The sequence below is a fragment of the Nothobranchius furzeri genome, chromosome 9, assembly GCF_043380555.1.
Source record: "Nothobranchius furzeri strain GRZ-AD chromosome 9, NfurGRZ-RIMD1, whole genome shotgun sequence".
NCBI classification, from domain to species: Eukaryota; Metazoa; Chordata; class Actinopteri; order Cyprinodontiformes; family Nothobranchiidae; genus Nothobranchius; species Nothobranchius furzeri.
In genome coordinates, this window is record NC_091749.1 from 35,631,367 (window position 1) to 35,653,328 (window position 21,962).

At 40.7% G+C, this 21,962-nt stretch overlaps 1 protein-coding gene across 8 annotated transcripts in view; it reads left to right on the plus strand.

Moving 5' to 3' along the window:
• Positions 1-778: 778 nt before the first annotated feature.
• Positions 779-21,962, plus strand: part of epha6 (eph receptor A6) — an 85,316-nt gene continuing 64,132 nt past the window's right edge. For 5 of the 8 annotated variants that reach the window (XM_054731837.2, XM_054731840.2, XM_054731841.2 and 2 more), the window contains exons 1-2: positions 779-1,069; positions 17,601-17,665. In XM_054731837.2, coding sequence (XP_054587812.2) covers positions 982-1,069; positions 17,601-17,665 — 153 coding nt within the window. In that variant the 5' untranslated portion in view covers positions 779-981. Of the gene's footprint in view, positions 1,070-17,600; positions 17,666-17,807; positions 17,869-21,962 lie in introns of those variants that run through there. The other 3 variants (XM_054731838.2, XM_054731843.2, XM_070554817.1) reach the window with 2 other exon arrangements.

A 21,962-nucleotide genomic window follows, 5' to 3' on the forward strand; every position in this document is an offset into this window, starting at 1 on the left:
ACCTCCTCTGGAAAGCCCACATCAGCCAGGAGGGTGTTTGATGGTTGGATGAAAGTCTGTTTAGAAGAAAAGCTCAGAGAAAAATATTTTCAGAGACCTGGTGTGTCTGAGTTTCCTACCCCAACAAATTAGTCAAAACTTGCTCTTTCCACTCCTGCCACCGTAAATAGACACGGCCCCCACAACATAATTCAGAGCAGGTAAAACCTGCAGCTCGTGCTTGATATGGCAGCGTAATGATGGCTTCATATTTCCCTCCGTCTTTCCAGCATCAGCATGGCCGAAATCAATAAGGCAGCAGAAGATCGCGCTTTTGTCTGATGGAAACAACGCGCTTTTTTTAATGATGGAAAGTGACAAATGAGGAGAAATACCGCAAGGGACAAGTTATTTTAGCTGGCGTGGACTTGGCTCCGGAGTCTGAGGCTGTGTGGACTTCTCATCCTCCTGCGCAGGAGCATTGCTCCTAACAGAGAGGGAGATGCACGCAGTGATACGGAGACACAGCCGGGGATGCACCGGCCAAAAGTGAGGCGGGAAGTCCGGGATTTTTCCTGTTTGGCTTCCCCCTCATCCTCTAGCATCGTTTTCCAGAAGAAAATAAACAAACGGACTTTTTTATTCCTTCATGCTCTGCGTTTCCAGGCGTCAGCTTGAGATTTAAGGACGCTTTATCTACCTTTTTTCTTTTTCGAAACTTGCTGCAGCTCCATTTGTCGTGTTTCTATTATTATTGTAGTCATTTTCTTTCTCTCTGGTTTAGATCGTGTCTGGGAGCTCACTGAAGATGCAAGGATGTTTCAAAAATAGCAATAACAAGACAACTCCTGCGGATTCGTCTGCAGCCTCCTAAAGTCTGGGAGTTTGGAAGCTTTCGGGACTCATCTTTGATCTTTTTTCATGAAACGCAATCTTCTTTTCAGTTTGTGGATCTAGAGGCTGGCGGCGCTTTAGTTCAGAGCGCACTTGTCTGACTCAACGATGCGCTCCGGTGGAAAATACTGCGTGCTTCTGCTCCTGCTTCAAAGTGTCCTGCCGGACTCAGGAGTCTCCAACCAAGGTGAGTCCGGTCAGTGTCAGAACTCACCTGCAACAACAGAAAAACACTTTAAAAAAATGCTCAGGAAAAAAAATCCAACCCATTCAACTCTGATGTATCTCAAATGCTGTTAGTAATTCACGTGTTGTTTCTGCCCAGCCTAATTAACAAAAGAAAATGTGATTTTGCAGAAAAGTAATATCCCAAATAACAAATAAAGCAAACCTCTTTGAAAATTTCCCATATTTGTGCTCATTTGCATCATTTAAAAAATACTAAAAAAAAAAAAAAAAAAACAAGTGAGCCGCATATTTAAAGCGTGGATTCACCAAGTCTGAGTTCATGTAAACACAACCAGACCTATAGGAACCACTGGCTGTTACAGCAAATGTCAGCCTCTGGCTAACTCTGTCAGCTGATCCAGTTCAGCTGCTTCTTCCTTGTCCCCAGGGTCTTCTATAGGAATAAATGAACACACAGCATGTCTGTCTGGTCTCAGGAGGGTGGCTCCTGACAACAAACTATGTAAATCATGTAAGCTGGATTATTCTTGGCCAGTTTAAACAATACTCCTCAATTATTTCTCATTTTTCAGGAGAGCATGCATGAAACACGTCAGGCACAATAATGTTGCCTTTCCTCAGCAGGTAAAAAGTTGCCATAAATGCAATCTTTTCTTGACATCTTCCAATTTGCACATTTGCAGACGTGAGTTTAATATTCCTCTCCAAGTGTGTTTAGATACACATTTTCAAAGATAGCAGGAGCCCTGTCACTGACCAAATGTCAAAGTCTCCTCTTGTGTGTGTGTGTGTGTGTGTGCGTGCGTGCGTGCGCGCGCACGTGTGTTTTCCGACCAGCATGCCTGTGATGGTGACAGGCTTGAAGGGGGTAGACTCAGGGGAAACTTGAAAAAAAAAAATAAGACAACGTGAGATGTTTAAAATATAGCGAGTCAGAGTCGATGCAAGTTAGTTCTGTAACAAATGTCAATTCTCTCTAAGCTTAAATAGGAGTTTTGTGTTTAAGTAACTGATTATCAGCTATTAAGCTTTTTGTGGTAAACTAACTTTTTGTCTGAAAAACAACAAACGCTGAAAGACATCCTGTCTGATGATGGAAATATTTCAAGGTCAAGTGGGTTGTTTGAAATCTCCATCCCTGTGTGAGTTTTTAACGTCTAAATTATGTAAATAGGTTATACATTCATTCTCTTATGCAAATTATTAATGCATAAAAACTGATCTGCAAGTTCAGCTTAAACTCAAAATGCTCAGGAGTTAATTGGCTTCAGTAAAGCTTAAAATGACTTCTCTAATAGATGCAAGTGTCCCACAACAGTGACCTGTAACTTTTTTAAGCTTTACATTTTATGCCAGGAGTATATTTGACTATATGTATGCCCTTAAAAGTACTATTACCTCAATACTTGCAGAGTTCGAGGCTCATAAATGTGGAGTCGCATTTATACCATTTGGCGAGTATCAGCCAGATTTTTTAGAGAAAGGTTTAATATATAAACTACGAAACTTTAAGAAAAAGTGATACATCGTGTTGCCGTATTACATAATTATACATCTGGGTCAGATCCTAAATAAAGGTGTTTATTAGGAGGGATAAACCTGCTTTAACAATGTGGGTTTAATGGGGCTAATAGGAGCAGTTTGTTCAGATAAAGATGTTTCTGGGAAAGAAACTAAACATAAATCAGAGTCAACATCTGTTAAAAGTGACGGTGGAGAGCCACTGGCAGCAATGGAGGAATCCATAACTTCTGTCTTCTGAAAAAAAAAAAGAAATGTTGAGCTGACAGAGTCATCATCTTACTGACAGTTGCAGGAACACACGGCTCAACAGAGACATGTCTCTATTCAGTCTGGCTGTTTCAAAAACATGGAGTTCTCTCCTTCTGCTCTATTTTTAAACAGTTCCTGCTTAGCAAATATTTTCCGTGCGCCGTGCGATTTTTCTAGGATAAAGTCAGATTCTTTTACATCTGTGGAACGCCGTTTTCTGGCCTGCTTTGTGAGGTCTGCTGTAAACCGTGTGGCTGCAAATAATACAAGTCCAGCTCTGAGTGTGCTCAGACGGGCGGCATTAGTGAGTTTAGACATAGGAGTTGTAGAGCTGTCGGCATGATAATCAACTTGTTATGGCATCACATTTACATAACTGATCTATGAACTTCTGCCTCTGAAGAAAACAGTAAAATAATTTTTTAATCAAAACGCGTTCTAATACAGGGGTGGGGAACCCTGGTCCATCAGGGGCCGCTGTCCAGCATATTTTAGTTTCAACCCTGCTTCAACACACCTGGTTTCAATCAGCAGGTGATTAACAGGCTTTTGCAGAGCCTGATGAGCTGCTGGACAAGTGAATCAACCGCTGAATCAGAAGCGTTGGAGCAGAGACATGATTATGTCACTTCTTCTGTAATAAAGGTCAGAAATTTAGAATTAAGTTGCATAAGCTACACATCGGAAATCCAGAGTAACAAAACCCTAAATGGGTTCCTGCTGGGCCACATTTAACCTGCAAGTTTATTATAAATTTTTAATAATAAATCAAGCACAATCAGATCCTCAAATCTGTACCGAACTGCAGTGCATCAGCCAAAACAGAAATGCTACTCACCAATAGTTTTCATCGATCTAACCTACCCTTCATAAACAGTTTTAAATGTTCTTCAGACGACTGTTTAGCCCTAAAATGCTCATCTTCTCAGCATTTAGGTAGAGAACATAGAGGAAGACTGCAGCAGCACTTTCTGGGTGAGTTAATCCATTTGAATGAGTGTGCCTGAAGCTAACAATGTTAGCATCAATGAGATGAGTGGTGATTAGCAGAAGTATCAGCCTGATTTAAAGTTCATCTGTGAAGTTGTTTTGCAAATGGAGCTGGAGAACTTTGTAGATGTGAGACTAAAACAAACTCAGTCCTTTAACAGCAAACAGCAAACAGCCTTATGTGCTTTCCTTCAGGCCTTGTGCAGCAACCAGAATCGTTGGGTTGGGTTGCATTTCTCCTAATTTTTAATATTTTGCCCCATCTTGGTTTACAAGTAAATGCACAAAATATGATTGAGACAAAATGGCCATAGTTGCTAATATGGTTACTCCTCAGCCTCCCTGGAAAGGTCTACTCCAAGGTACTGGAGAGGAGGGTCCGATCGATAGTTGAATCTCAGATTGAAGAGGAGCAATGTGGTTTTCGTCCTGGCCGTGGAACTGTGGACCAGCTCTATACCCTTGCAAGGGTGATGGAGGGGGCATGGGAGTTTGCCCAACCAATCCACTTGTGTTTTGTGGATTTGGAGAAGGCTTATGACCGTGTCCCCAGGGGCACCCTGTGGGGGACGCTCCAGGAGTATGGGGTGGGTCATTCAGTCCCTTTACCAGAGGAGCGTGAGTTTGGTCCGCATAGCCGGTAGTGTCGGACCTGTTCCCAGTGAGGGTTGGACTCCGCCAGGGCTGCCCTTTCACCGGTTCTGTTCATTACCTTTATGGACAGAATTTCTAGGCACAGCCGTGGTGTGGAGTGTGTCGAGTTTGATGGCAGGAGAATCTCGTCTCTGCTTTTTGCTGATGATGTGGTCCTCCTAGCTTCATCCAGCTCTGACCTTCAGCTCTTGCTGGGTAGGTTCGCGGCCGAATGTGAAGCGGCTGGGATGAGGATCAGCACCTCCAAATCTGAGACCATGGTTCTTGACCGGAAAAGGGTGGCTTGCCAACTCCGGGTCAGGGGAGAGGTCCTACCTCAAGTGGAGGAGTTTAATTATCTCGGGGTCTTGTTCATGAGTGAGGGTAGGAGGGATCGGGAGATTGACAGGCGGATTGGTTTGGCGTCTGCAGTGATGCAGATGCTGAGCCGATTAGGGTTGTCACGGTGTGAAAATTTAACCTCACGGTTATTGTGACCAAAATTACCACGGTTTTTGGTATTATCGCGGTATTTTTTTAAACGTGCTACATTTTCACACAATTAAATAAACCCTTTATGTCAGGAAATATTGTCCTCAGTTTGTGTCTAAATTTTGCCTAAAATGTGTTATTTTGTAATTATGTTGTTCATTTGTTTCCATTTTTTCCCTTTAGTCTGTAAAATACCAATATTTGCCCATAACTTCTTATTTCATGTCTGTTTGATGTCATCATTTTAAAAATATTAGATCAAATGATACTCAGTACTCAAGTAGCCTTCTAATCAGATACTTTTTAATCCTTACTTGAGTAATAAACCCTATATCAGGAAAATATTGTCCTCGGTTTGCGTCCTTCCAGTGAGCTTTGCAGATGTGGGAATATTTCATCAAGCAGTAATCATTGTTAAATTTATAATTATTCTCAGAGAGAGACCAACTCTTATCTGCCCCTGGGAGCCCCGTAATGCATAGCGTCATTTCAACATGGTGGTGTCATGTTTGTTGTTAAGGTTAAATGTGATATTTTTCTACTCCTTTAAAAATCATGTGACCGGTAATCGGGCTCGATCACGTGATCTGATCGGATCATTGCTACTATTTACCCTTGAGCAAGTTTTGTTGATCACTCATCTCTGAAATGTAAGATGATGGTTTGATTGATTTCTTTAGTTTTTAACAGTTTGTTGCAAAAATGTCGTGACGTTGTTCTGCTCTTTGTGTCTTTGTTAGATTTTCTTTTCAGCATTTTTGACTCCTCACTGCCTGTGAGAGTTCTGCTGACACTTATTGTAATTTTAATGTTTCTTACAGCCTTGTCATTAAACTTGTAAAGTATAATAGATGAATATAGATCTTTTCGTCATAAAGAATTAAATTGGCACATAAAACTGAGGAAACTAGGGAAAAAGACAGTTATCTTTAAACATTTTTGTTATATTCATAGTTTCTTTTGGAATTTTCATTGCTTCTTAAGGATTTACAGAGTGCAGCACAAGTTGTTTGCTGACGGTTTTGGTTTCACTGCTGTCTTCATCAGAGCATTCACGGGTGTTTCTGTGGTTTCTTCTTCTGCTTCTGCTTATGTGTGGGTGACACTGATAAAGATGTCAACAGACATTATCAAAATACATCCACCCATCCATCCATTGTCTGAAACCGCTTTGTCCACGTAGGGTCGCGGGGGGGCTGGTGCCTATTTCCAGCGGTCAATGGGCAATCAGGCAGGGTACACCCTGGACAGAGAGCCAGTCCATCACAGGTAACAAAATACATCGGAGTGGCCATTCCGTAACTCTCCTCTTCAACCGAAAGAGCCAACGACAAGCTGGATAATATCTGTTGCTGTAACAACCGCTGCAACGGTTCCTTTCAGAATAAAAGCTGAACCATCACGGCCCAGGTGGGTCGCACCAGACGCCAACAAATTGTCATGACCCGGAAGTATCTCGAGACGGGTGGTCGGCTGCCGTGGCTGCTTCTATGCGTCACAAATGAGGCCATTCATGTCGCTACATAAGAAAAAAAATTGAAAATCATTATGTATTGAAAAATAAAGTTATTCATCAATATAAAATTTTATTTTACATTTTCAATTAGGGATGGGTACCTTTGACATTTGAATCGATCCAGTACTAATTCCCGGTACCTAGGAAGCGATACCGGTACTTAACGGTACCAATTTTCGATACTTTTGAGTGTTTATTATTTTAATTCTCTTTTATAATTAAATATGTATTTTTCTCAATATATAACCATAATTGATAAATATCACGATAAATAACATTCAACTGTTTGTATTTTAACATTGTCCTTGGAGTTTTATAAGCTGATAATTAAACTGAAGCAAACATCTTTACTGTGAACTAAATTTACAGTGCATCTTCATTCCTTGTACCGTCCTTTTTCAATTGATTTTTCCTACTGGGAAGTTAGAATTTCCGAGGAGAAAGTGAATGCACCATTAGCTGATAACAATGGTGGCAATGGAAGCTAACATATCAAGATAACGTTATCTTAAACAGTTTATTTAGCTGCTGGAGCAGATTAAAACGATGATGCCTCACACTTAGATCGTTGCCGCTGGTTTCATCTTCACCCAATCACCCGTCGCATTTAGTAAAGTGAAGCCAAACTTTAGAGCGCGTTCATGTTCTTCTAGTCAGAAAGTCGGAGTTCCGAGGAGAAAGCGAAAACATCATTAGCGAAACGGAAGCTAACATATCAAGCTAACGTTATCTTAAACATTTTATTTACCTACCGGAGCAGATTAAGATGAGGATGTCTCACTTAGATCGTTGTCACTGGTTTCATCACCACCCAGTTACCCATCACATTTAGTGAAGTGGACCCAAGCGTTAGCGTTTGTTCTTTCTACCATGCTGCACTGTTTACAACTCACTCGCAGCGACCGATGACATAACGCTTTTGCGCATGCGCGGCTGTCTTGGCAAGTTCTCGTTATGAAGGACGGGTACCGAAACGAGGCACCGTTTGAAATGACGTGAATCGGTGCTCGGTCGGTACTATGGAATTTGGTCGGTACCTTAAAAAGTACCGAATTCGGTACCCATCCCTATTTTCAATACACCCAACACATCAGTTTGACCCAACATAGCTCAACTGGGTCGGCACGGCCCAGCCCTGGTAGGTTAATTGTGTTTACATCTGGGTACTCTGTACGCTTTCTGTGCTCAGCCGACTGTTTTTTTTTCCCTGACCTGCTTTCCAGCGTTCAGCTTAGTGCTGAGCTGACCCAACACCCCCTCTACCAACTGATTGGCTGGCTGAAGTGATGCAAAATCAGGTGATGTAGAATTAGCCAGTGGCGACGTCCTGCATTCATGATTCATCTGGATGCAGCTCAGACCCGCCGCTGCAGCCGCAGCAGTGTGAGGACAGACTGCTGTGAGAGGACTGCACAGCAGCACCGCTGCTCAGCGAGACAGAAGCTGTGTGCTTCGTGTCAGAGTCTCCAAGCAACACTGCTCACGTTCGCCTTCTTTTACTGATTTTAGGAGGACACCACAGACTTCTTTGCACGTCTTTTGCACCACCCGCACGTGCGCAGAGAAATCCTTGTTCATGAGAGTACTTTGTGAACAAAACCTGACTGCCTGGGTGCAGGCTGACCCAACCAAGACTCCACTGAGCAAACCCAGATGTGAATGTGCCATTAGGTGCCACTGTAACAGCTCCTGGACAAGTTCAGTACCACTAGTAGCCAACGCTGTTGTTCACTCCTGGGATTAAGTATATTAGTGGCTTAGTAATTGAATAAAGTAAGAGGTTTTACCATAAAGCCTCTTCAGCGAGGCATTATGTTGCAGGGTACTAAATGTGTTGATGTTTTGTGCCAGTAGGGTGGAAATAATTGATATGGAAAGTCAATTAGTGGCTCTGTTTTCATGGACACACAAACTCTTAGGTTGTGGTTGAAACACATATCGCCTCAGGTAATTGAGGAAGTATAAAGATCTATTAAAGTGACCATCAGAGAGCGGGAGGTGAAAAGGAAGACTTTTAACCCGCAGACTCCATTATCACCAACATGAGCATCTCATTCATGTTGCTTTTGTGTGGAGTCGCTCTTTTGATGGCAGCTTTCACACTAGCATTGAAAAACTGTCACCCATCTAGGCCTCATGTGAATGCTGTCTTAGTTCTAGACTTACAATGTTAAATCCACTGAAATACTGTGCTATAAACTTTTCTTCTGGTTCACAAACCTAAAAGTTTCCAGCTCCTGAGTTGTCTTTAGCTAAATGTTACCCACTTTACACGAGCATTGGTGTTTACCTGTCAGCTCCATCCGTGGACCATTAACTTTAATTATATGAGACCGCAAAAATAAAACTTCATTCAGCAACAGCTGACATTATATAATCCCACCAACAGCTTTACTGACACTTTCTTCAGAACTGATTAGTAGGTGGAACATTTAATGTTAAAGGTTCTTGGAAAATTTGAGTGAATCATTTTGGTCACAATGTGTAAAGATTATTATTCTGAACCCAAAATTATACCTGAGTATTGTTGCCGACCATGTCATCTCCAAATGGGAGATTGGCATATCATGGAATTGTGTGATGCAGTCATGTGACTATGGACCAGAACCTCTGAGTAATGCTTTCTACATCTTTTAGAATCCCGACTGGAGGAACTTAGGCAATTTTGACAAGCCAGCCCGTTACAAGTGAGGTTGATATTTATAATACAAGTTTGAAATTTCCTACAATATTCAGTTGGTGTCTTCTTGAACATGTAGAGGCTTCATTTCTGAAATTGTGTGTATTAGATGATGCTGTCCACTTTCATCATCATCAAATGCAGAGCACGTTTGACATTCTCATTGGCTTTCTGGAGCCACAGAATCTGAAAACGGAAACTTAAAACATAAAAGTCTCGAAACCGCGACCAAGTACTTGTCTTCACAAATATTATCAGCCAATTTTTCTAGAAATCTTCTGTCTTTATGTCTATTTAAGGTCCAGTCTCTGAAGTGTTATTATATCTTTCTTAGTTGACAGAAAGAAAAAGCTGATTCTCCATGAAGGTGCAACATGTAAGAAGGAAGTAAGAATGACATCCTGTGGTCAAATTTGGGTACTGCAGTCCATTTTTCTAAACTAAAAGTGACTTTCTTACTGCCTTTGTGTGAGTTTCATGACTGCTGCCAGTTACGGCTCAGCATCAGAAAATTCTAGATGACAAATGAAGATGAGTCATACACAGTAAGTAACGTTTTATCTTGAGAGGCGCTTTATAAAAAAAAGTTTCTTCTTTTTTTTCCATGTCCTTTCCAGCTGTTAAACTATCAGAAATGATGAATGAGTGTTGAAAACAAGCCTTACAGTTTTATTCTCACAGGTGGGGCATCAAAGATTCAGCTATGATGCCCACCTGATATCCAAACTTGATTAGAAATGCTTTCAGTTGTTTTTAATACCTGTCTTCTTTCTTCTTCTAATTACATTGTCAGATCTGGTGTTAGTGCTTTTGGGTGTTTTGTGGTAAGGAGCAGTTACTACAGTTGTTACGGTAATATGTCTGAGGCATTAGAGGAGTCTGCCAACTTGCTGTTATAGTTCTGAACGACTTAGTTAAACTCTACGATTAACTCATTATTCACTTCACACATATATTTCACTGTAATATCAAGCTGTTGGTAGCTGAAAAAGTAGCTTGAGATAGAGCCGACTATTTGGTTCTAATTCACTGTTAGCATTGTTAGCTCAGATTTAGCCTCTAGACTGCTTCACCCGATATTAGGGTAAAACTAAAAGATATGGCTTCTTCGGGGTACAAGAAATAACTTCGGGGTCACTTCTGTTTACTTCACACTGCTTTTTGCTGGCCATGTCAAATTACAAACGCCAGTGCCTCAGCATTCACTCGGTGCAGACTCTGCAACCTCTTGGTCTCACAGATTGTAAACAGTGACTTGGTCTCGCTTTCCCCAGCCGGCTGAGAAGGAAATCTGTTTCAATGTAACCTCCCAACAGGAGTGAGACATTAGACTGTTTTGATATTTTTTCATTGCAAAACTTGCATATTGCCCCTTTAAGTGAAAATTTAGTCAGTTCTCTACTGATTTTAAAGTCAACATTAGAAGAGCTGATTTTTAAATCAGCTTCATAATTTATGAGCTTTCACAGAAACTTTGTAAAAAGAAATCCAACTTTGCCTTCTGTTGATAACAACACAAACACAGCAGCTGTAAAACTGGTGATCTGTTCAGAGTTCCTCTTCCAAAATATATCTAATATTTTAAATTATTCTATTCCTTTAAGCCCACCATTAAGGAGCTATAACATTAGTGCAAAATAGTGCTGAGGGGCATTTTTGTGTTGATGGGATAAGTTTAGAAAGATGTAAACATCTTATTTCTATTTTTTTACCACTATTCAGCACAAGAAACAAGCAACCTATCAATTATAAGTCTAAAGGTGTCAAAAACTTTTTAGTGTTTAAACTCTCATCGGAAACGTTTTACTTTAAAATGAAGCACAGGCAAGGCAATGCAGCTTTATTTATACAGCACATTTTATACACAGAAACAATTCAATGTGCACAAACACTGGGACAAGAGAGCAAAACAAGGTGTGAATTATGTGGGAAGTGGCCAGTTTTCCACGCAGTGATTCAGGCATGAGTACTCATGGCTCACAAGCTTACCAAACACCTCCTTCTACAGTAAAACCAGTGTAGGAATTTACATCATTTGTGGTCACATCAGTTTCAAATGTGTGAAAGGAAGCTTTGAAGAGATGGTTGCAAATGCAGACAAAGGCAATGTGATCTGGTCTTTTGAAAGTACAGATGCTGTGTGTGTGTGTGTGTGTGTGTGTGTGTGTGTGTGTGTGTGTGTGTGTGTGTGTGTGTGTGTGTGTGTGGTCTCAGGCCATTCTTTCCTTGCTCCTAATTTACTGTATTAGATGATTTCATGACAACAGTGCTGTGCATGTAGTGTGTGTATTTAGCATATGTGTACAGTTGGGCATTTGAGTGGCAGAAAAATAAAAAAAGATAAAAAGAATGAGCGGAAAAGTCCAACATGTTATGGAACATTACATTTAATAAAGAAAGATTGTTCTAATTGCGCTCTCTTTGTCCTGTTTCCAACAGCCCAGACTTATTATAATTCATTTCTTAATTACCACCATGGAATCAAGGCCAAGTGAAGTCCCTGTAAATACTAAAGTGGTTAATTTAGTCTCTTTCAAAATTTATCTTCTCTGGTGATCGAGCTTGTTCTTAAAACATGCTCGCTCCCATTAAATTAGTTTGGATTTTGTAAAGTCTGCGGTACAGCGGAGTGACAGGTCATCTGAAGATGTGACTCCTTGGTCTATAATGTCGACCACTGAAGTGGGACATACTTTATTGATAGAGATTGTAATTAACTGGCTGTGAGGAGACAAAGGAAATTGCACATTCATCACATCAAATTGGCTCAGGGGGCTTAGCATGGGCCTGATAATGGCTCTCTTCATGCCTGAGCCGTGACCGGAGTGCAGACAGCTATGTATTGGTGAATTTTGAACATACACAATGTGGTTATGGATTCTGAAACACAAACACCAGTTAGCACACTCATGCAAAAACATCAGAGGACAATTTTACTGAGATCTGACTGCATTGTCTTGTGTTTTTGCAATAATTAGTTTTTCAGATTACCTTTGAGACGTAAGTTATTGACATGACTGCTGAGTGGCAAATGAGTCCACCCAGGATCATCAGCTATGGTAGTTGATTTTGAATGCATAAGCATTGTGTACTAAATAAGAGCTTTGTTTATTTGCTTTTCAGCGTGCAGATACATTAGCTTGCTGCGACAGTACTCTAATATGTACTCACAGCAGGTGACGGCACACCCACAGGTGTGATTTAATGGATTCATTCTCCCGCACGGAGGCTAATGCTGTTAAAATGTTTAGATTTTCCCATATTGCCTTTTGTAATATTTGAATTTGGGCTTTTATTAAACTTGGTCATACAATTATATTATGTTTGTTTCTACTGAGTTCAGAAAATCCAATTCCTAAAAAGGCTTATTGGCCTTATTGGGCCATGTCTGTCATAATAAACATGTTTAATCTCCATGAGACTTTAAAGCGTAAATATTTTGAATGTTACAAAAACTTAAGTTTGCTTTATTATGAGTAAAAGCCTGCCTCTGTAATTTTTAAGCACAAAACTGCAGAAAAGTTGGAAAGTCCATTATGATTCCTGGTCTTAACAAATAGTTGTTAAATGACAAACTTCAGCATTGGAAAGAAAAGCAATATTTTAGTTTATAATTTTAATCCTACCCAGTTTAACACTTGTGCCCAAATAGGAGCAGGTCGTGTAAAGGCGTTCATCACACATATGTTCTTAGATGCATCTAAAATCTATTCAGTATTGACAATTAGCCTGGCATGCATGCTGGCCTGTGGGTGGAAACCAGCGAATCTGGAGAAAACCCACACATGGACAAAAGCACACAGAAGGTCCAAGTCAATAGAGATTCAGTACAAAGGCCTCCTTACTATGAGCTGACCTGCACCCCCCCCCCCCCCCCCCCACACACACACACACACACAACACAAAGGACAAATGTCTCTAAAATTCATTTTAATGTTGGAATAATAACAATTGTCAACTTCAGAGGCATCAATTTCCAATGCAACCGTTATGATGATTGAATTATTTAAATAATAATTGTTGAATAATTATGGCAATTTTAAGATGCACCTTAAACTAAATTTCCATTTTCTTCTTTAAAGTTGGAACTCATCTCCGAAGACACAACTCAGTGTAATACCTGCAGCACCAATTGTACTTCTGAGTGTTTAATAATTCATTAAATCTCTTTTTTAGTTAAATATATAACCAAGTTTGATAAATATCACGATAAATAACATACAGCTGTTTGCATTTTATCATTGTAGTGTTGTATAAAATTCCTCAACATGAAAACCTTTAACCACAACTGTTTCTAAATGATGCAAAAAGTAAAACTCATCTCCATGTGCCCTATCCCTCATCTATGCCCTCTGGAATAACTATGAAACTATGATGAGGAGACCATGTATGATAAACTAGAAATGAAACTAAAACAAACTTAATTACCATACAACTGTTTGTATTTTAATATTGTGGAGTTTCACAAGCTAAATCCCAGCTCCATGTACTTCCCCTCTGGACAAATTGTGTGATGGGTCCTTGTAGTATTAATAAAACTGAAGCAAACATCTTTGCTGTGAACTAAATTTACTGTGTATGTTTATTCCTTTAGCCGTTTAATTTCAAACAGTTGATTTGGAAGTTGGAATTTCTGAGTTCCGAGGAGAAAGCGAACGCACCATTAGCTGATGTTAATGGAAGCTAAAATATCAAGCAAACATTATCTTAAACAGTTAATTTACCTGCAGGAGCAAATTTAGACAATGATGCCTTACTTAGATGGTGGGTGATGTAGTCATCATCAGCCAGTCACCCATCACATTTAGTGAAGTGGACCCAAACCTTAGAAGCTTCCTGTATACCATGCTGCTTGCTCTTTTTGCAGCTCTGACGACATCACGCTCCTGCGCTGCTGTTAATCTTGGCAAACCGCTGTCTCACAAGTTGTTGTCAATGAAGGACAGGTACCGAAACAAGGCTCCGTTGCATTTCACACACTCTCAGACATTAAAGTACAGAATTGTACCTTTAGGAGTACATTGTCTTGTCACTGCGGTGGTAGACTCAAAGGTACCATTTTGTACCATCAACTGTGAGTACAAATTTGTACCCTTGTAATTTAAAGTACAAAAAAGGAGAACATGCAGAGGGAGAGTTAACACATTTTTTAAATTTATTGTAATTTTTTTTAAAATCCAACAAATCATTTTACAACTATCTTTCAGTGCTTGCAAAATGGTGAACAGTGAAACTATGAAATCTATTTTGAGAAGTATAGCTTTGCTAAAGTTTGTTTTCTTTAGTGAATGATATCATAACCAGAAATGGTACCTTTTGAAAGAATTGGTACAAATGTGTACCTTTTACTACTAAGAAACATAAATGTACCTTTCAGATAACGGAAAAAGTACAGATAGATACCCTGAGGTCCAATATTAGTCCTTAGACTGAGTTAATGTCATTTTTGTCCCTTGGGGTACAACAATGTACTCTTTCCGTACCCTTTTTTTTTTATTTTTTTGACTGCGCATGAATCGGTCCTCGGTTGGTACTACGGAATTCAGTCGGTGCCTTAAATAGTATCACATTTGATACCCATCCCTATTCATGTCCAAATAAACAAAACAACAGAGTTAGTGCTGATTTGTATACATTTATGTTGTGCCACCAAGCAGGATTTTGAAAGTAATATATCAGACCTCATATTCTACTATCTGCTAAAACAGACTCCAGCCTTCAGCGACGCTCCGCGGGATGCAGCATACAGATAGAAGATGGTATTAAAACATGCAGCATGCTGCTCTCACCGCTGATAACCCTCAAGAGCACGCCGCATGTTTCAGGGCAGGAAATCCTGGTCTGCAATGTTTACATCGTCTACTTGTGTTTGTTGTTGTGTTACGAGTTCAGGACTTAATAGATAGTTGTAAATGTCACAACTATTCTAGCTGCTTGATTCCTTTGTACATTATGTGCATGTCTGCTGTGATATTGTTTCAATTACAGCTGTTTAGTGGCTTTTTGAGAGAAAACCAAATCCCTGTTTTCTGTGTGAAAGATGCCACTTATCACCACACACACATTCACGTCACTAACTCTATTTTTACACCCTCCCACCCTGCAAAAGTAAGTTGTCTCTTCTCTGCCTGTCCACTCTGTTGGCTTGATGCAGTCTGTCATGCTATGAACTCAGTAACCTGCAAATGGGAGAATATCTAACACTCCTAATGTGGAGCTCACATTCACCATTCTGCATAAATTATAAAACCAGAACAGGTTAAATGTGTTTATTTTTTTAATAGCTAGGAAATAATATTTAGCCTGTTGTCTCTTGATATGTTTGTTTGGGAAAGTATCTCCTAAACCATCATTTTACTGAAACACTCAGAAATGAACGGTTGCATATAAATCCACAAGTAACTGACTTTTGGAGTAAATCCAGTTCAACTGACCATAGCAAACACTAACCATGCTATGACTGAGCTAAAATGTGATTCTGGGGTAGCATCATTCACAACTCACTCATAAATAATCACAATCTTTTTTATTGTCAACTTGGAATTTGCTTTGGTGAAGTGGTGCATACATTCAGAATGAATCAAGTGACATCATAACATAAAAATAATAAGAAATATAAAGTGACTGGTCAGTCATTCTTTATTTATATAGCGCCTTCCACTGCCTTTGTGGGAGCCCAAGGCACTGAACATAAAATACACTAAAAGCACGAAGAGCAATGCAAAGGAAATAAAAGCAACATACCAAATGTAAAAGGTGCATAAAAGCATAAAACCAAGTCACAAATGGTGCTTACTCATTAGCTTCGGTGTGGTCGCTTACTGTCCCTTCCAGGACCAGAATTTGGTTTCACACACAGGTCAGATTTGCGTTTTCGGTTCCGAGGCGACTTGTTTTCAGACTTCCTCCCCAGCGGTCAGACTGGGACTGAGGCGACACCACAGACGGATTGGCTCACTGAAATTATCCTCACCGCCTTCGATCTGTGAGTAGAATGAGCCAACGGGGGGGGGGGGGGGGGGGGGGGGGGGTGATGGGGGGGTATCCACAATCTCATTCTTGAGATTGTGGATACAAGTGGCTGAAATTAGTTTTCTTCGCATGGTGGCTGGGCTCTCCCTTAGAGATAGGGTGAGAAGCTCCGTCATCCGGGAGTACATCCACTGCTCCTTCACATCGAGAGGAGCCAGTTGAGGTGGCTTGGGCATCAAGTTAGGATGCCTCCTGGACGCCTCTCTGGTTAGGTTTTCTGGGAATGTCCAATTGACAGAAGACACAATGAAAGACCCAGGACACGCTGGAGGGACTGTGTCTCTCGGCTGGCCAGGGAACGCCTTGAGATTCCCGCAGAAGAGCTGGCCCAAGTGGCTGGGGAGAGGGTAGTCTGAGCCTGCCTGCTTAGGCTGCTGCCCTTGCAACCCGACCCCGGATAAGCAGACGAGAATGGATGGATGGGTGGATGACTTCTAGTCCGAATGGACCGTAACCTCCTGCCTGAAAGAAGTGGTTCCAACAGTCCATGACCAAGGGTGGGGGAGGTCGGCTAATATTCAGGGACCTGGAGACGTACAGATCATGGAGTGATGGAAGTCTTTAACCGATCATCTTCTCAGCAGAATGCAGAACATGCTGCAGTCTGTGCTTATCCCTGGCTTGGCCCAGTAGGCCAAGCAAATCAGGGTAATCATCACTAACAATCATGATAATCTTGTAGAACTGACCCTTCAGGAAGATCGTTGTCGCAGGAAGAACATCCTCTGCTGGACCTTTTTGACCAGGGTGCTGATGACCGTCTCTCACTTGTGATGGTGGTCCTACAGCAAAACCAGCAGGGCTTCCATCCATGGGGCCATCTTGGTTTGGAAGGTCACACAAGATTTCACAACATTCTTTTATTGCATAGAACATTATTCTCAAGATTTGACTAAAACTCCTCTAACTTCATCTTTATTCAGTATAAGATGATGGTAGATTCAGACATGAGGGAATGTAAGCTCATTAGTGATTTTTAAAATTTGAATCTTTGGTGCCTTTTGCGTGCTTCACTCTCTTGGTTTTTCCACTTTTTCATCTCTTTGATGTGATGCTAAAGAAAATGTCTGACCTCTGAGAAGGAGATTACTAAGTTTCCATACTTCATCCAGACGGAGGGTGGTTCTGCATAAGCGCTGTCCTGCCGTTTTCTAAGAGCTGTGATTTCATAGGTGGTTGAATCTGATGAGAGGTTTCCCACCATGTAAGCTCCTCGTTGACAGGTTGATAACTATTGTGTACTCTCTCTTCCCTTTTCTTCACCTCCATTTCTCTGCTTTCTAAATCCAACCTCTCTCACTCACTCTTCCCCTCTATGTTCCCTCCTGTCATTCTTACTCCCTTTGTTCTTCTGCTCCTCTAACTTGTCTCTTCCATTTTTCGTGACCTTTTCTTCACCTCCCACCAACATCCCTTCTGTAGTGGTTCTGTTGGACACCACGACGGCACTAGGAGAGCTGGACTGGAAGACCTACCCAGTCAATGGGGTGAGTAACTCCAGTGCTTTGTAAAACTATGATGCTTATTTATTTAGTAGATCATAATAATTCTAAGTCAGATTCTTATTTTAGTTCTATAAATAACCAGGAACACTTGAGCCAGGGTTGACAGGTTTTTTTTATACCGTAGTGTGAGCCAGACAAGAGACAAGACCTTTGGGTCCTATTATAAAAAAGGAAACATGCCAGAGGTATGTGACATATTTTACTGTACACGCCAACCTTTTTGACAGTAGTTAGACTCATGTGTCAGTGGGGCTTTCTGGACAAAAGCAGCTTCTGTACGTCAAAGCCAAATCTGGGCTTACAGTGGATGAAAAGCACCCTAATTATCCAAAGATACCCAATATTATATAATTCCACCAACTGGACTGTTTAGAAAACAGCAGTGAACCAATTAGACTCATGTCAGGAACCATTATGCAAACATAAAGTATAGAGTGTGGCATAGAAAGGATCTGACCTTTTTAACATGAGGAAGCAGCAGGAGCAGGACAGAAGGGATTATGGGGCAACAGCATTAATTATCCCCAACTACCAGAGGATGGGATGGATGGTGAATCTGTGTGGACTCCGTGGGCTGGGAGAGCTGCAGAAGCTTCCAGATCAGTTGCAGATGCCATGTCTTAACCCCGGTGGTGTTGTGTTATTACTTGGCTGACATGTGAAGTGTCCATAGATATTAAGTGCTTGATTAATATCTAAGAGCGTTTTCATCTGTCTCCGTCTCTGCTAGGACTTTCTTAGCCTGGGGCCCTAGGGCTCTGATAACCCCCAGTCTATATGTTTCTGTGTGACGGAGGATTTCTTATAAACCTCAGTGTTTACCTTACTATCTGCAATATGCTGAGCGCAGCACAATCAGGAAGCCTATTTCCCCTGACATCCTCCCGTTTGAACTTATGTTATCATCCAGAGTTGATGTGCTCTGCTTCTTGTGTTCTGATTTTGACCTGAATGTCTCGCACACGCACTAGAGCCATCAGCTAGCAGTTGTTCCCTTTCAAGAAGTTTAGCGCTGTGCTTTCCTCTTTCTTTATAGAAAGATGTGCGATATTAATGTCACTTCCTTGGAAACAGTATGGTGGAAAGTTTTCTGTAGTCTTTAGGATTTCTCGTGTTCTCTTTGGTCACACTAGCCAAGTTCAGATTCACGTGTAGAATTAAAAATCACTTCAATAGCATCTCTCTGATAACCTGTCTGAGATGAACAGTCTCAGAAAGCAACACACCCGGACCTGTTCTTAAGGAACTCATGAACATAGCAGACCAACGACATCTTCAACAACTGATTCAACAATAAGGAATCGGTTTCAAAGATGAAAACTTTTGCTGACAGAAAAACAAACAAAATAAAGGCTGAACTCACTTTTGCTGGAAACATTTAGATAGCCCTCAAGACATCAGAAGAAGTATTCTGGGAACTGATGAGACTAAAGTAGAATTTGAGTAATTTCACATCTGAATTAAAACTAAAGCTTAGTTTATAATTATTAGTCGGTATGGAGACGCCATTATCCGTTGTCGCAAGGATGGACAGAAAAGAATCAATTTTTTTAACCGTCCTCCAAAAGCGACAGAGACCCCAAGCCTGTGATTTGTCAGTACGTGTGCATGTGAACACAAACTTGCTGATGGAAACGTGTAAACGAGGCTTAACACTGCATTTTAGAGGAAGGACAACAGTCAAACATGGTGGTGGTTGTGTGATGATCTGGGGCTGCTTCAGGTCCTGGACCACTTACTGTAATTTATGAAAACACAAATTCTGCTCTCTACCAAAAATCCTCACAGAGGGGGTGTTTGACTTTTGAGGTTATTGAACCCCTCTGACTGATGAATTCAAACAATTCTGTGAACTCCCTTAATAAATTAAAACCTCAGGCTTTGCAACAAGGGTTCAACAACTTTTCCACATAGGATAAGATTGGTTTGGATAGATTTTGAAAAATTTATTTTAAACACATTTTGTATTTTTTTATAGTGAAGTAAAGGCAAAATGTTTTTCACATCACTGTTATTTATACTATACAATTTATTATGGTCTATTAGGTTCATTTTTAAGGGTTTAAGCCACCACGTTATCAGTGTCAAAGCCTCTAGACCACTAATTCTCGAGTGATTCCCATGCAATTATATTTTGAATGGGGCCTTTTTGAGCCACAAACTGGAGTGCAGTGTTTTACCACTCCTCAACAGCAGGTGGCAATACAGTTGGGCAGTGCTGATTGCTTCCTGCAATTTTACCACACAAAGTAGAACACACATGTCGGTAGCGAGGGACAGTTCCTAAAATGGAGCTCACTGATCAACTATGTCAAAACACATCATGTCATGTGACCGCACGCTGAACAAAGACATTTGCAGAGCTAAGCCTCTCCCAGTTCTGGTGCAATAGGAGTAATGAGCAAGTGTCCTCCAGTTGCCATTTGAGCAGTAAAACCTTTCTTACTATTCAGCTCTACCTACCTGAGAGCAGCTTCTGAGCTCTTGTTCAGCTACAGACAAAACAGTTAGACTGTATGAAAAGCAGGATCTCAAGGTGCTCCAGAAGTTTACATAGAATCAGCTTTTCATTGAATACATTTGAGAAGTTGAAAATTTTCCTTAATCTGGGTCACAGCTTGCCATCAAGAGGCAATAGTGGGTCTCAAACCCAGACTAGCTGATAATCACTGCTCCAGACTGTTAGGGTGCTTCTGAGCACACACCACAGGTGTTTTTTTAAGTTCTGTATGCCTTTCTGTCGCATAAATAGATTCTAACAAACATTTCATGCTGACATTGTTTCACAAACTGCACTCGAGAGGGTTTTATGCCTATTTTAATTTGGCACTCTCTGCTTTGGTCTCTTTTTAAAATGGATTCAATAGAACAAATGACATCATTTGCTTGAAGTGAACACAAATGTGAACGATCCACTCAAACATCGAGAGATTAACCTAATTGAAACGCAGCTTGTAATGCCAAGCCTCATGGGGAAACGCTGTGAGGTTCATTCCTACAAATATTTCATCTGAGACCAAGAAACCGTAATAACAGTGGTCTCTTTTATTGCAATATGTATAATTTGACACGTGAGACAGTACAACGATGGAAGGAGAGCCTTCAGTCTTTTATTAAAAGTTTAATAAATCATTTTGAGAAAAAGCAATAAATATGAAAAAAGGGTTTTAGAGATATTTTGAAAGCTGAATCTAAGCTACCCATCCTTCTTGGTAAATACACAGACTTTATTGCAATAGGGACCAGCAACAGCGTTAATTGATTGAAGAAAGGCACAGCACAATAACACCTAGATTCATATCAAATCAATAATTCATCAAAACTACAGGGATTTAATGATATTTCCATAACACCTACTCTCTTTTTTCCCTTTAGTCTGACAATGACAAATTGCTTTGTTTTAATCAAAACTTCAAACCACTGCAACAGGTTGAGTGTTTCTAAAACAACACCCACATGCGTGTGTGTGTGTGTGTGAACGTTTGGTTTCATAGGAGCAGAATGCCTCATCATAAAATATTTACACTCTGAAACAAGATCTTTTCCTTTTTCACATCTTTCTGTGATTCACACATGTTCTTGTGTATCTGTTGCTGACGCACTTGTTCTATTATTTTTGTCGTAATACATCTAATATCAAGCATGTTAACTTCCTTTGTCAGTGAATTGAAAAAGTGTATGATAGGTAATTTTAGATTTATCCCATATTACCTTAAAGGACGACACACACACACATAGAGAGAGTAGATTATTCGTAATGTCCATGAATCGTCATGCAAGAGCTGGGCGCAGAAACCCCTCCATGGAGCTAACCAGCCCCCCTCTGCTCCTGGGGAAAACCTTCAGCTCACCAGCTCTGCATGCCCGCATTCTCCACCAAAATGTTAGGTAGTTGAATGTGGGAAATATTTAATCTCCATAACCCTGGAACCTGAAATAAACACACGCGACAACAAGGATGACATTTTACCCTGAGTCCCCAAAATAATGGAGAGTTAATGCAGAGGAACCTCCTCCGAGGCTGTCCCCACGTCACTCCCATGTGCTCCCAGTTTGTCAGGGGCTTTATTCACAAAGGATAGAGGAGAAGGTGGGGCCTTCTCAGGTTACAGAGGTACAGAGGTTTGGTTGGAATCAACATCATTGACTGCAAACAAGCTTCTCTGCTCAACCTTTCATGAACAGCCACAGTTGGCAAACACAGAGATTCATGAAGTGTTAAGAACACAAATTGGGCATCTTTTAGGCCTCAAAAAGGTACAATTATAAAAATACCCAA